Source organism: Manacus candei, unplaced genomic scaffold (genome assembly GCF_025592945.1).
Source record: "Manacus candei isolate 608988 ecotype Guabito, Panama unplaced genomic scaffold, ASM2559294v1 h1tg000076l, whole genome shotgun sequence".
NCBI lineage: Eukaryota > Metazoa > Chordata > Aves > Passeriformes > Pipridae > Manacus > Manacus candei.
The window spans coordinates 7625024-7640615 of record NW_026138124.1 but is presented as its reverse complement, the minus strand read 5'-3'; the positions used below and the strand labels follow the sequence as shown (position 1 = coordinate 7640615).

Sequence of the window (15592 nt, the reverse complement as noted above, 5' to 3'; positions counted from 1 at the left end):
CGCGGGGTCGGGCAGGAGCTGCCCTTTGGTCACCTCCTCGCCAGGAAAGGTTTGCTTTTGTTTTGCAGCCAAAGCCAGAGGTGTGTGGCTACAGGTGTGCACTTCCCCTCCTCCTGCCGGGGTCTACAACGCACTGATAAGGTTACATTTTTGTGTTTTTTATTTTATTTTTTTTTCTTTTTAAAGCAATCAGCAAGTGAAGCTTTTTTTTTTTTTTTTTTAGTTGACTGGCAAAAAGACCTGGCATTTGCACAAAAGCTGCAAATGGAAAAGAGCCATCCCCTCCTCCCACCCGCTGCATCCTAGCCCAGAAAAATCCCAAACTGTTGGCGGAAGAAAGGAAAAAAAAAAACACAACAGGGGTGGAGGAGAGGAAAGGGAGGGGGGAACAGGTCGGAAAATACCAGGTTAGAGTTAACATTTCATTGACTTCACACAATGCTTGTGCAAAAAGAAACAACTCCCCCCCAAACAAACAAAAAACCCAAACCCAGAAACATGCTGGAAATAATGAAAACAAATGGAAAGTAATATATAAAATTAAAAATATAAATAGGATGTCTGGCTGACTGGTAGAAGAATAGGTCATTTAGGTTACAAAAAGGAATATACATTCAAGAGGCTCTGAACCCAGTGGGGTAACTGATGTTAAACTTGTGTTAATAGTTAGGCTAGAATTCTCAAGTTTGTCTTTAAAATCTTCACAATACAAGCAAGCTATTTTTAAAAAATATACACTATACACACCTCACACAGCTTCTCCTATCCGTATTACACACGTTACGCTACCCTCCCATCCACTACACCGAGGGGGGGTCCCATGGCCGAGGGGCACAGGGTGGTCCCCCCATCCCATCCTGCCGGCCCCGCGGTGGTGGTGGGGCAGCAATGGCTGCGGGGCCGGGCAGGTCCTTGGCCCCTCCACATCTTTACCACAACCTTCTCAAGCATTTACAAGTCACCAAAGGGCTGTAGACTTTTTATGTTATACACACTTCACTTTGTAACGTTAATTATTTACAATCAGGGCTGCCCCCCCATCTTTTAGCTGTTTCTAGGCAGGTAAAAAAAAATGATCCTGTTCCAAGCAAGCAGGGGGAAGAGCTGTGGGGGGTTAGGAGGGAAGAAAAGCTGAAGAAAGGAAGCAGGTGGTTTGCTTGCCAGAAGCCAAACCCGTACGTGCACGTCTGCCTCTCCTTCTCTGATCCTTGAATCCTTACAAGCTCCTGTCCCCTACAACCTCCAGGACAACCAGACCCAGAGAGCACGGCCTCACCGGCGCTCAAACTCCTCTGCTCGCAGCTTCCTGGGATGTTCAGCATAGCTATTCTCAACTCACAGGCTTGCCTCTGCTACCTGACACAGAGCACAGGTCCTGACCATTCCTAGGAGCCCACCCCTCACTCAGCAGCAGCTCTTGCAGTGCAAGCCAACTGCAGCAGGGCAGGGACATCGGGACCCCCACAAGCCACCGCGCTGCACCCCCAAACTTGCCCTTGGTGGCTGCCACCGGCCACAGTTGGGCTCTGACAGAGCTGTGCAGAGGCAGCGGCCACTGACTTCAGCTCATCAACAACCCTGCACTGATTTCTGCACTCTGCTGAGCTCAGAGTTGCCATAGAAATGTGTGATACTGGCACTAAAAGCAGGCAACGATCTCAAATTAAAGTCTTTTTTTGTTTTGTTTTTTTTCCTCCAGTAGACTTAGATGAACTCGGGTTAAAGACAAAAGCAGTCGGAAGGGGAAAACAGATCATTTCTAGAGAGATTGAAAAATATAGTCAACAAGCCGGTATTAAACTTCAGCAAAGAACCTGAACTCGGTTCCTGTTGAGTTCAGCTCCAGAGCAAGCTCCAAGCCACCGCTCTGTCCCTCGCACTGCCCTCCGTACGGCACACGACGCCCAAGGGAAGGAGATTCCACACAGCCAACACGGAAAACCCGGTCGAAGGCTGGAAGCCGAAAGCCCTGGCTGTTGGCCTCCCCAGCTCGAAATATTTAAGCACAAATTCCTTACAGCATCACTGGACAAGTCTCGGGGATTAGGTGCATGCTGAACTACAACTGGCAATTACAGTAGCTTTCTGCTAGCTGGCACATACTGTATCTATAAATTTTAGTACAAAAACTTAAAAAATACAGAAACTAGGTCAATTTGTTAACTACATATTTACAGATAATTACAATTCTTTTCACTGACAATAATTAAACTAATTGTCAGTGAAAATTCAAACTGTGCATGTTCTGAGGTACCCGTACTCAAGGGTGGGGAGCGGGGCAGGGGCCGGAGGGGCGAGGTGGGGGGAAGATCCCCCTGGGTTTGTTCACATCTGTGGGGGCAACGCTCAGCCCTCCTGGTTACTGGTTCCTGGACTCAGTGTGTGTACTCAGAGAAAGCAAGGAGAGCAGGAGCTGACGTTGGGGTCTGTTTTCCCTAGGACATGGCTTTAGGATGTTTTGAGGATGCCAGGCAGGTGCAGAGCCAATGGTCACGTACCAAACTGCCTTCCTCCCCCCGGGGAGCCTTTAGGTGAAGTGCAAGTATCAAGACCCACAGCTTGGTGGTTAAGGTGCTTGTTTGCCGGCAAATCCGATTTACTAAGTCCCTCTCTAGCTGACAAAAGGCTATCCTTCCCCCGAAGAAGGGGGCAGGGATGCAGCAGACAGCATCATCACAGCTCAGTTGGCTGAACTGTGTTGCGCAACAGGAACCCAGGTTATCTGCCACCATCACTCCCCGGTGGGGTGATGTTTACTAGAACCACTAGATCTATCAGATTTTTTTATTTTCTGGCTGTAAACAGTGATCCACAACCCTCCAAGGCGCCTTGCACGTATTTCTCAACAGACTCCGGACTCCAGCTCAATCGACTCGTAAAAGTGCAAACTGAAACAAACACAGCAGAGGGACAGCAACCGGCATCCCTGTCGGGGCATCCAGCGCTCCTCCAGCCTTGGCACGTGGCTCTGGGCTCGCTGCCGGCCAGCACAGGGGTGGGAACATCCCACAGGCAGGAGCACAGCTAAAGACAACACTACTTCTTGGAAAAGCGTAAGGTTGGCCCAACCAAACCTGAGCCTCTCCTAAAAAACTCGCAAGAGACCTTCCAGAAGGGACAGAAGGGTAAATTGCTCCAAATTTTCTGGTAGCACAAAGAGAGCCTGGGGTTGGCATGTTGCTGAGCTGGCAGGGCATCCCTGGGGGTAAATACGTGACCTGACACCTGCAAGAACCACCTATCCTGCAAACTGCCAGATGCCTCCCTAAGATGGGGTCTGCAGAGGACAAAAGAGAGGGTCAGAAGGGTCTTCACAGCTTGAGGAGCTGGTGGTGTCCAGCATGGCACTCACCCCTCTACTATAAGAAAGACCAGAGCCAAGATTTACTAGAACTGCAGAGCAAGCACCCAGAAGAGGAACAAGGCCATCCACTGCTGGCTGGACTCAAGTGACAAAGCACGCAGGCCTAAGCAGAATAAAGAATGGACCAAGAGCATCTGTGTGTCTATATATGCACGCACATATTGTACACACGGATGTATTTTAAATCTTCCAATTTAGCTTCTCTTTTGCCCCTCCACATAACCAAACAACCTCTAAGTATCAGACACAGGCAAAGGTAGACGGTGTTCAGAGCTGGCGGCGGCTCGAACTCAGGAATGCCAAGGGTGCAGTGTGCCAAGACCGTGCCGGGCTTGTGATCTTTCATGGCGAGACGCAGCTGGGGACTCTGAGCTCAGCCTGCTGAGCACTTCACCGGCCCACTCGCCGCCTCCCCAGCAGATCCGTACAGTGCCTCCACTGCTTGCCTATCGCTAAACCCTCTTGTTTTTTTCTCTGCTGCCTTCTGACTTTCTGGTACCCTCTGGGAGCTCCCTCCTCTCCTTCACAGCACACCCGCAGCAGCCACCTACCCTCCCGCGCCCCAGAAAAAAGCAAGCTGCAATTAGCAGGGCTGTATCTCAGCGAGGGTGTTCGGCTGTGCTCAGCCCCAGCACGGCCTCTGCACATGTCGGTGCCCTCGCCCTGAGAGCCCTGCTGAGGGGTTGCTTTTGCTCACGAACAGGAGCGCTAAGGAACAGCAGAACTGAAGTGCCCTGACAGAAATGCACAGCATGAGGTGTGTGTGCACCTATACCCACACACACGTACGTACAGAGTATATAAATATATACAAATGAGATACCATATATATATCCAGAGAGATGTGCGTATTCAACAGAGTAATGGTAGACAGTGGTACGATAGGATTTATTGCCTCTCAAGAAATGGCACGTAAGCAGGGTCGAGGGGTGGGGAGCCTGGACGCGAGGGGCCCTGGGGGGGTTAAAACAACACAGCATCACCCCGGGATCGCCCAGGCTGCACCCCCGTGCAGGTCACAGCGAGTGTGCAGCGCACGTTCTTCCGGCGTGGGAGGGCTGGGTGGGACACAGAGCGATGCCAGCCTGGCCCCAAGCCAGGCAAGGAATGGCTGCAGGGAATTTTTCTGTGGAAAGTTTGGTATCACACCACATTTAGTTCTTCAACCTCTTTGAAGCTCACAGGCTTGGAGGGAATGCAGGTGAAACAGGGCTGTGGCCTCCATTTCAGTGCTGCATCCGAGGAAGAAAGCACGTAACGTTCAACATGGAAGGGAGAGGTGGCTGCTGGCTCCCTGGGACCATGGAGAACAAGGAAAAATGTGGTCCCTTTCACTGATTTTAAATAAAATCAAAGAAAATTCAAATCAGAAAAGAGGTAAAAATGCTGGCTGCTCTGTTTTTTCCATCTCTGGGCTAAACTACACCAGAACCTTAGATCTTTGCAAAGGGGAGAGAAAAATAACCGCAGGAAAGAGATTTCAGGGGTCAAGCTGGTGATTTGAAAATACTGCAATAAAGTTTGCAAAGTAGTCCACACAGAAGAGTTTCCCCAGTGTTAAATACAAACATAAAAGATGCAAGAGAACATCTTTGCTGAGGTACTGGAGTAGCTTCCACAATTTACAGATTACAGTAATTTTAAAACCAAAGTTAGGGCATGACTGCAACAAGTATAATATGGAGTAATTGGTCTTACTTTTAAAAATAGAGTTTGCAAACTGATTCAGAGTGTTTGCATTTCTCTAGTGCACAGTTGTTCATGTATCTCAGAAATAAGCCCGAGATACACTAAAATTCTTAACACCAAGGGCCTCCTCAAATACCTTCAAGGCACAGCCTGACTCTGAGTCCCTCTGGCTACAGCTACGTAATGGGGTGTTTTCTCTTGAGATCAGGCTTTTTTTTTGGACAGCTTTTCTTCCCCCACGTACACACAGGGACACACACATTTAGACCAGTTGATCTGAATCAGTTTTTGCAAACTATTTTAATTAAAATCTTAACTTGTTGGAATAGTCCAGGTCTGCACATGATATACATGTAAAAATGGTTACTACACATTTCTTTTTGAATACAAAAAAGCCAATATGGGATAGCCATCATTTGGATTCAGCATTCAGTCATGCTTGACATTACACAAAGAGATGGGTTGAGAGAATTCTGTTAAGTAGCTCAATTTAAGCCAGAGACTTTGACCAAATTCAAACCATAACAGAAGCAAGAATGAACCCACTGAACTTGCAGGTATAGCCTGTCCCCGCTGTTGCTGCTGCTGTTTGGGATAGAGGAGCTGAACTCAAAATGCTGTGTTAGCACCATGCTCTGGGCACACCCTCCACACTCACACAGTGAACCCCAAAACAGTTTTGGCCTTTCATTTCGGTTCTGTCTGTCTTTCTAACACCAGGAAAACACAGGTACCTTTCCTAAATCAGTTTTGCTGCATTTCAACAACACTGCAATGCAAAAGAATGACCCCAAAAAATCCAATTCCACATAAAAACATAGCAGAGGAAAGGACAGGACAATTCACAGCCACCACTTGCCCTAGGGGGTGACCAGAGGGTACCTCCATGGAACTCCTGCCTCATCCCAGGCTTCCATCAACTGTTAGTACTACAGAGTTCCTTACCAAGGGGCTGCTCAAACATCTTGGTAGAGTTTCCATCTTCAGTTAGAGTGATATGCTACGTCAAGATGCTAGAAATCCCAGCTGGATTCACCGGACACTGGCAGAGAGTTAAGGGTTGGGAGTGGATGGTAACTCAGCTAACGAAAGAACGTCGCCCTGTCGAGTACTGAACAGCAGCGAGACACCGGAGTATTTACTATATAAATATGTCACATGGACAAACACATTCGGAAAACCTCGCTTTTGAGCCCTATAAACATATTAAAGGCAAATCCTAGAGTTAGCAGCTAGTGTTTTCTTCAAGATGATTAGTGTGCAAGGAAAAACATTTACAAAGAACCCTGGCTGGTCAGTCCCCAAGACGGAAATCTTTGCCCCAAGTCAAATTTCATCTACCTGCTCTTCCCACAGTCCTATCTGACCCAGACCGCCCTGGCACTGGCACGAGAGCATGGGGGCATCTCTGGTTCCCAGTACGAAGGGATGACACGATGTCACAAAGTCATTCAGTTATGAGACTCCCTGACCCCTTATCACTGTATGGATTTCACAACCTCCTTTGCTTCCTTTCAGTAGTACAGCAGCTCCAACAAGCCCTCTGGAAGTAGTGCCTTCTCACATGGTGTGATATGCTGCCAAAATATCACAGCATCTCAAGGGACTGTAAAAGTTGTGAAGTATTGCAGCAATGAAAATAATAAAAAGGAGCCTCACATGCAGCAAGATCTACAGTGGTGATGTGGGTTAGTCATCAGCTGGGAAAGAGTCATTGGCTCAGCTCCTCCTGGTACGCCGTGGCAACTAAACATTTCAACAGTTGGCTACACACCACATGTAAACAGGAAATTGCAACAAGCCAAAAAGGTAATAAATTGGTGGATGTAGTGTGATAATGAAAAACCCGATCAATGGCATTTTGTGACTATGGCATCCTTCAAAATACCTCTGGCATTTGAGACTGATTGGCTGAAAGTCTAAACATTTCTGAATGGAGCAAAAAGGACTATGCTGGGCTCCAAGAATTATTCTGATGCTTAGCTAAAATGAGATGTCACAGTATTAGCTGTACAAGTGCATTACTTACGCTCCTCTGCCCAACCTCATCTGAGCTACCAGCAGCACAGTCAGGGAGTGCCAAAGCAGATTTACAGTTTCAAACATTCCTAGCCTGTTCCCTCCAGACAGGTTTACCTACAGAGTTCTCGGGAAGCTGACCAGTGCCTTCTGAGAGAACATCACTTCTTTCATGACACCGAGCGGGCACTTGGGTAGAAGGGCCCTGATGAGCCCTGATGTCTCTTGGCCTCTCTTCTCACCCTTCTTCCTCATCTACAATTCTTTAAAAATGCCTCTTGGCAGAGGCAATACCCTAGAAATTTATCCAATTCATGACAAATAAAAATGGAACAGAAGATCCAGCTGTTCCTCCCCTGGATGTTGGTTTAAAGGCAGCTCGCCTGGTTTTTGCAGGGTGGTAGTTCGAAATTTATGGACATGGGAGGAGGTCTCCATTCTCCCTCAGACTTCCTACATGGATGGCATGATGAGGGCAGTCTGAGGCCCTTCTGTCCTGTCAGTGTGACGACCACCAGCCAACTCTTCTGACTAATTGCATATATTTCTCAGATGCCCTCCCAAGACCCCTCCAAAAAGTAAAAAAAAAACAACAACAAAACAAAAAAACCAAAAACCACCCCCCCAAACCCTGCAGCCAAATACTATGACATCCCAGTTAGTAAACACAAAACGTAATGCTTTACAAAATGAATACAATATTCCATGTGCACCCAGCTTCCACACGTCAGCACCGCACTGAGGAGGCTGCTGGGCTGGTGTCTGTAGGCAGTTTCTGTTGGCAGACAGCTCCAGTGGAATTGCCACCCTCAGTTATTGTTTAAGTTATGTATAAGACATGTGTGAACCATTGGATATTTGTGAAGTAACACTTGTGCTCCTGCTCATGCCCTGCTCCGTCCGTCCCCCAGAAGCTGTCCGCCTCAGAGCCTGGGGGCTGTTGCGGACCCCTATAGCACTACTTCGAGGTACCCCCTGCATGGGCCCCGAGGGGTGACCCCATGGCTGGGGTCCACCTTGCATTGGATGGCCCCAAGCTTGTGGTGGGCCACCCATGGGATGACCCCAGTGAGGTCCTGCACCCCCAGTAGGATTGTGGGACCAGCCAGAAGCTCCCGGGTAGCTGTGGCTGAACGCCTCGGGGGAGAGATTAGAAAGAACCATATTACTAAAACCTAGCCTCATGCTTTCTGAGTCAAAGGCTTCGATCTCGCGAGCTTGACGCTCCAGCAGGCTTCGTATCCGCTCAGTACGCTCGTTCTGCAATGCCAGCATCTCCTCCTCAATCTAGGAAGGAAAAAAAGAGACAGTCTGTAGCAGCAGGACAGGCACAGCCTCTGGAGGACCTGTAACAGCTACTGAGAGATCTTCTCCCTGTGTTTGTCATTGAGACTGGCTCTAGATCAGATGTCCATGGGCATGCGACCCGTTCTGAACACAAAAGGGTTCAGTCCCACAGACCTGCACAGCCCAAAGCATGTTGAACACCAGTTGGAGGGTGTTGGTCTCCATTCCCTGGTGAATATACAAGTTTTAGGGAGGTGAATCCAAAGTTTGCACTCATACCAACAGCTTGACATAGATTAATCGTTTAAGATACAGCAAAGTCTACAGCTTCCATAAGAGCCTACTGGGAAAGCACCTTCAGGTGCAGCCAAACACTTGCCAATGCCCTAATGTGACCTTCACCATTTGTAGCTGAATCTGATGATGATGACCACTGTTTTCTCCAGGATTCAATGCACAAGCCCACGTTCAGCTTCCTCTCTCATGTTCACTGGCCAGATTTTCTTAGCTCATGTATTTATCACCTCCTATCCACCCCTTTCCTAATTTGGTTTCTCATATTTCACTACCCTGGTACTTTCTCCAGGGTGTGTGGCTGAAGGACGTAGGCAGTGCTGTTTGAGTTGTGTGGTAGGTTATTAGCTAGATGATATGCAAGCTGGCAACTCCAATTTCTTCCCCATAACACTGTTCCAAATTGGTTTCCAAGAGTACTTTGGTAGAGGCCCTGGCATCAGCACTCTAAGTACCAAAAACACGGGGCTACGGCCTCTTGACACCCACCAGACAGGGATGAAAGCCTTTCTTATTAGAAGTTTTGCAGTCAGGTGGAAAACCAAAGAACCATTATCTTCTTGCCAGCACTGAAAAAGCTACTTCTGGCCTTGTTGAAAAAGACCAAATGGGTAAAAAGCAGCAGCCAAGACTTTCAGCACAGCTCACTGGCATCTCCCTGCTGTCAGCAGCAATGTGGCCAAGAGGTGTTATCTTGGTCTTCGCTGAAGGTACTGGGCAGAGCCTTGTACTTGTAAGCGCTCTCTTGCCTGAGTCAGGGAATATGCAAAGTGATTTCATCTGGAATTTCGGAAACAATCTGCTCCAGCATGAGTCATCTCCTGAGCCATTTGGGGCTTTCAGAAACTCCTTCTCCACTTGCCTGTTTCTTAGCTCTAGGTGAATGACAGACTCTGCATGGAGCAGCCTTGCTCACTATTCCCGCTGAAAGCCATGAAGGCAGAAGAGGAAGAAGGTGCCTTCTCTAACATTAGCTCTTTAAAATGCTCCACTTGTTTTTTTCCCACTCCTGTTATCTAAGCAGAATTCTCCTTTTTCAATGTCTTCAGCATGTCACTGTTTTCAGGCTCTGTGACAGGGTAACACACAGGACTTGGTGCAACTGAACTTCACTGAAAGGCCTGACACTGCGTTAAAACGACATCCCTCAAATGGCCTCGGGATGCAGGACTCTGAAGATGAAGTGTCTGAGGCATGTGGGAAGGAAATGAGTAAATCTGAAGTCTTTTAAAGACACTCTTGGGACATGCTCATTACTGGTGCAACACAAACAACAATGCATCAGGGTATGGCTTGTACAGTGCCTCAGCCTCTGGCACTCGGAGGCTGCACATGGATGGGGCTTGGCTACTCCCTCTTTATTCCAGGCCTGGACACTTATGCTCTGGTGAGTTATGGAGATGGGCACCACTAAAAATTAAGAGCAGTCTGCTGAGAAAGAAGCAGAGTCCTATGCACACACTAACTTCTGGAATCTGGTTTATTATTGAACACCAGGGACTGACTTTGCCACAGGCTACACATTTATTTGCGCATATAAATGCAGACACTCATCTTGTGCACGTACCTGCCCTTTCTCTGGCTGCCAGCTTCAGTTAGCACATGCCAGCAAATACCAGGTGACATCGCTGAGGGACCCACACCAGAATACTCTCAACTCTTAATTCTTACAAAAACAGAACACCACCTCTCCTCCCAAAAAACATCCCTGTAAAAGAAGGATGTGTCTGCCTTTGCACCCACATGTTTTCCCCTGAGTTGCTGCCAAGTGACTGTAACCCCACCAAAGTCTCACTGTTAGTTCATGACTTTGTGATTTGCATGTACTGCTAAATGAACCTATGGAAGTTGAAGCCCCATCAAATTTTTTGCTACTCTAAGGCAATACGGGAATACAAACACACAAAAGATCATGCTAGGTCTTATTTTTATCCTTTTTTCCTCTCTATGCAATAGCATTGCCAAGCTTCCTACCACCATTACTGATGCCAAATGCTCCACAGGGGCTTTCCATGCACAGAGATTTCAATCCTGGTCCACAATGAAAGACATCTTACAACTTTATTACTGGCTGATGTGAGTTTCCTTAAGTCACTGGCCTCACTGCAACTTTTAACATAACACTATCTGCAACACATGCTGCTCCCACAGAACAAGCACTGGCTCACTGTGGCACACTTCTTTCCCAGAGCAGCTCATGCCACCAGAGGGCAATGCACCTCCAGCATAAATCCCTGCTCAAATGCCAGGCTGTGACGGGAGCTGGGACCAAAATAACTAGCGATGGTGTCTAAAGACAGCTATTGCACACGTCAGTGTCACACGGGAACTCTTCTTTCACAAATTCAGCTGTTTTCAGAGAGTCGTGTCCACTTGCAGGAGACCAAAGCTGAACAGGACTGTGCTGTATCCTTGGGGATGCTCCCTCGGCTGGCCATGAGGTGGAGCAGTGTTATGTGGACTACCCTAGTACCCATCCATTAGCCTCTGGGAGAACTGAAGTGTAAAGAACCTCGAGGCCACAGAGTAATTGCCCTAATTTAATAATCGCTGGTCAACAAACTTGGGAACTGTAGTGTGAATGGTGATGGTTGGCACCCACAGGGCAAATCCAAGGGGAAAGGAACTGCAGGAGGAAGGGTGATTGTGTATTTCCTTTCACTGACTGATGCATTTCCCTTCCCTTGGTTTGTCTAGGCCACTTACACTTCCATACACACCACATGTCTGACACTGCATAGAAAAACAAACTTCAACAAGGAGCAACTGTCCCCCATGCTTGTGGTTCTGGCTGCTTCAGTTTGCTCCAGAGACACAAAATTTCATAGGGAAGCTGCAGCCTGGTCTCCACAGACTGACAAATGGAGTAGATCTGCAGTAAAATATTATTACCACAAAACACACAGTCTCAAATACATTTTAGCTTTTTTTCCCTCTCCTCAAAGACCTACTACTGATATTATGCTAATTCCCAAAGCCCCCACCCCAGCTTTAGGTTGTTACTGTCTGTTCTCTGTTGAGCCAGGGAAGCTAATCTGCAGCTCAGAGAGAACAGTTCACTTTCCCTTCTGCCCAGAGAGGCACAGCTCCGTCTGGCACACTTCAGGCAGTTCTATCCCAGCCAGAAGCTGCTCACAAAGGAGGGCTGAGCTGGCAAAAAGTTTAGTCTGTGTGTCACTGAGCTTTCACCCCAGAGAGACAAATACCCAAATGATCTGTGTTACTATATACAGCAAGGCAAAAGCAGTTTCTCTCTCACTGATAAGTGCAATTTAAGATCTGAAATATGGAGCATGCTAAGGATGCTCACATGCCCATTTTACCTTCTGCTCAAGGAGGGCCCGACGGAGGGATACCCTCTGTTCAAGATCACGCAGCTCCCGATCATGCTGGGCTTCTGCCTGCATCTTGATTTTACTCTGATATGCGTTCAGCAGCTCCAGTTCTTGCTGCAGCTGCATCTTCAAAACCTGGCACTCTGCTTCCTGCGCCTCATCCAAACGCAGCTGGGAAGGACAGACAATAGAGACGTTTCACCATGGGGTAACCACTGCTGACACTCCAGGGAAGGACCGCGGGGAGGGGGAGAATGGGATGGGACATTGTTTTCTCAGCAATACAATTGGTCTCTATTGTACTTCGCTTCGCTGAACAGAGGACCTATAGTGACAAAGACTGGTGACAGTGAGCCCACAGCACTGATGCAAGTGATGCTGATGAGCAGTGGCGCCTCAGGAACCGCGATCCACACTGCAGAGACCAGACTGCTGGAGGTGCAAACATCCTCAGCTCTCCTTTTGCTAGAGGCAAAGAGAAGCTCTCTTGCTCTGTTCAACCGGATTAACCAATTACCTGTACACAGGAGACTTAAGACCACAGTCCCGCCAGTGCAGGACTTGGGCAAAAGAATATAATGAAATAAACCTAAAAGCAATAGGACACTGAACTTTTAACCTTCCCATCATAAATGAAGCCAGCTACCCTGCCTCACAGCATCAAATTGATGTAGAAAGCAGTGTGAGCAGGATGCAATATGCAGGAAGTGCAAAGAAAAGTGCACATTCAGTTGTAGCAAGGACTTGAAGCATTGCTCATGTGGTCATTCCTTAAAGAAGGAATCACAGAACTTTCACAACATTTTGCCCTCAGATTTACAGCCAAAACTCTGGACTCCTCCATGACTCACAATGAGCATCTTCCACCAGTGGGACATGTTTTGGTTGGTAATATCAACAAATCAAAAGCTAAATGACTTATGACAGCCAGATGCACACTATTTAATGATGCTCTAACAGGGATGTTTATGTTGCCACATTTCATGCAAAAGCAGTCCTCTGGCCACACAGATGCATCACTTTGCATCTCTGCAACAGCAGCTTCAGCTTCAGCCTGCCTGGGGAGGGTAGTGTGTCTTTCCTCTGCATTTGAATGCTGCTTTTTAAACACAGAGGAAGGACTGTGCAGGGTATGGCATGTGCAGCAAGGAAGCAGAAAGCCTGCTGTCAGGATACAGAGCCGTTAAAATGCAAACATCCCTCTTTGGCTGAGGAACCCTGGGTCCCTCGGAGGCGACTCACAGCTTGTGTAGAGAGCATTTCATTAATGCTGTGATCATACTGCTCAGCCAGGATAGCCAGCTTCCGGGTCTGCTCCTCCTTGAGCCGTTTGAGGACAGCTTTATGTTCACTCTTTGGCGTGGTCTCCAGCAGATGGTTTCTCAGTGCTTTGTACTGTCTGGTTTGGATCTTGCATGTATCCTGAAACTGCTTCTTTATCTGTAGTTCTTTTGACTGGAAAGATGGAGGGGACACAAAGAAAAAACCAGCATGTTTCAAATGAGCGAAATATCCATTCAAATGGATATTTAGGATTACATTAAGGATATGAGTTCAAGAATCCACAAATGTATATTAACATCTACAGTGCAAGGAAGGAAGCAAAATACACAAGAGGCAATGACTATTGCTGCAGCTGCTTTGACATTGCTACTGTGTGAAACAATTACAATACAGACACTTTTATAACAAAGCTCCAGCCTAAATACAGCTGTCTCTGCACAAAGAGCCTCACATTTGTCACTGGACTGGATCCAGTCCTGGGTGTTGCTTTTCAAGAAAAGTTCTTGAGGGACAGGACTAATATTTATTAGCACCAAAAGCCATACTTACACATGACTGTGCTTGTATGGCACATATATATGAACAGCACTTAATGTTATGAAAAGCAGCAGATCCAGTGCATGGGAAGGGACAGGGAAAAAGAATGACACTTTTTCCACTGAGGATTTGATGAAATTAAGATGTATTCTAACCCTTGATATTAAGAGCCTGGTTTTCATAAAGAAACTCAAAAACGGCTGGGAAATATTAGATGCTTAAAAATGTACACCACAAGAACATTAGTATTGTGTGAGTCTAGCAAACAAAACAATTCCTCAGTCCCACTGGAGGCTTACTGGAGATGGAGTTTTCCTCCCTTTGCACTTGCTACCACCTCTGTATTGTTTAGAGACTTAACTGTGATTGCACACAGGGTTGACAAACATCAGTCCTGGAAAAGGTATCAGGATCTGATTTTGCTGTAGGACCTTGAGGAAATTAATTACTTTTTTCCTTTTACCTGCCTCCAGAGCAGCTCGTGAGGGTTAACATCTACTAAGATGTTAAGACCCTGGAAAGGAGGGTGTTCTGGGGTTCTCTGTATGTTTCTGCAGGAGGGTTGGCAAGGATACTTCTAACTAAGCAAAACCCAGAAGTGATGAGCAATGGTGGTTAACTGACAGATGGTCAAGTTCACCATGGTAAGAATAAATAAAGAAATAAATAAACCCCAATTACTAAAATCAGACACCAGGCAGTCAGTATACACTATGGGCCTTCCCCTTGGCCACCATTGCCAAATCCTGAAGCACTGGAGACAGGAACAGAATACACAACCAGATTCCTGTCCTTCAAGTAAGCTGGAGGAGCTCTGGGATATGAACCTGTGCATGCCTCACATTAGCTCCTCCACTGCTCCTCCTGGCATTAACGCAAGACTCAGCAGGGCAGGTGGAAAGCACAGCACTTGAAGCCACCTCAAAAGGTATCCAGCCCAATTTAGATACCAGCACACTTTGCTGCATAAAAGAACAACAGCATTTTGCTAACCTGATGCAGAAAACAGGACAGACACGGGTTTCATTCAAACCAAAACATGTATCACAGAGAGGAATGCATTGCTTTTAACCTTTCTAAATTTCACAGGAAGTTATTTCCCTCCAGGAAACCTTTAAGGTTATTTCTCCCTGCCCTTAAGGGAAGTGTCAGCAGGTTACACATTCCCATCAGGGACCTGGTCACAGCAAAACACTATCAACCTATTTTGTCCTCATTTTCTGTGAAGTCTTGCTTGGACACCAGACTCTGTTTACAGGCTTCCAATCCAAAGGCTTTAACAACAGGAAACAGAAGGGAGGGGTAAGATTTCCAGTCAGACTTCTGACAAGATCATTTTGACCTATTATTGTGAAATACCAGCAAGAGGGTATTTGCATCACAATTAACACACTCAAAACAATAACAGCCGTTTTCACTGAAGGGTGAATTCTAGCTATGGGTCCTTCTGGTGCTGTCACAGAACAGACACTGACCGTTAAAAAACTGCTTCCAGGACAAAGGGCCTCACTAAATAACAAAGGGAAAGCCTGAAACGTGCCCTCGAGGGAAAACGTTGCTGGAGAGAGAAACTGAACAAATGGTCAAATTATCTATTCAATTAAGAATACTTGCCTGCATTAGTCAGAAGCAGGAGAAGGAGTTAATGCTAGAGAACAGCCTCAATAAAGAGGGGATTGTGCTACAAACCCAACGGTTGTCCACAGGCTGCATTATTAGCACTGTGTGTACGCAAAGGTGCAGGATTGACAGCTCAAGCCTGAAATCCTTCACTAATCACAGA

At 47.0% G+C, this 15592-nt stretch overlaps 1 protein-coding gene across 3 annotated transcripts in view; it reads right to left on the bottom strand.

Moving 5' to 3' along the window:
* Window positions 1-153: 153 nt before the first annotated feature.
* The window catches only part of TAOK1 (TAO kinase 1), a 69579-nt gene continuing 54140 nt past the window's right edge, over window positions 154-15592 (bottom strand). For all 3 annotated transcript variants that reach the window (XM_051809989.1, XM_051809990.1, XM_051809991.1), the window contains exons 18-20: window positions 13231-13443; window positions 11977-12159; window positions 154-8359 (exon numbers count right to left, since the gene is read on the bottom strand). In XM_051809989.1, coding sequence (XP_051665949.1) covers window positions 7898-8359; window positions 11977-12159; window positions 13231-13443 — 858 coding nt within the window. In that variant the 3' untranslated portion in view covers window positions 154-7897. The remainder of the gene's footprint in view (window positions 8360-11976; window positions 12160-13230; window positions 13444-15592) is intronic.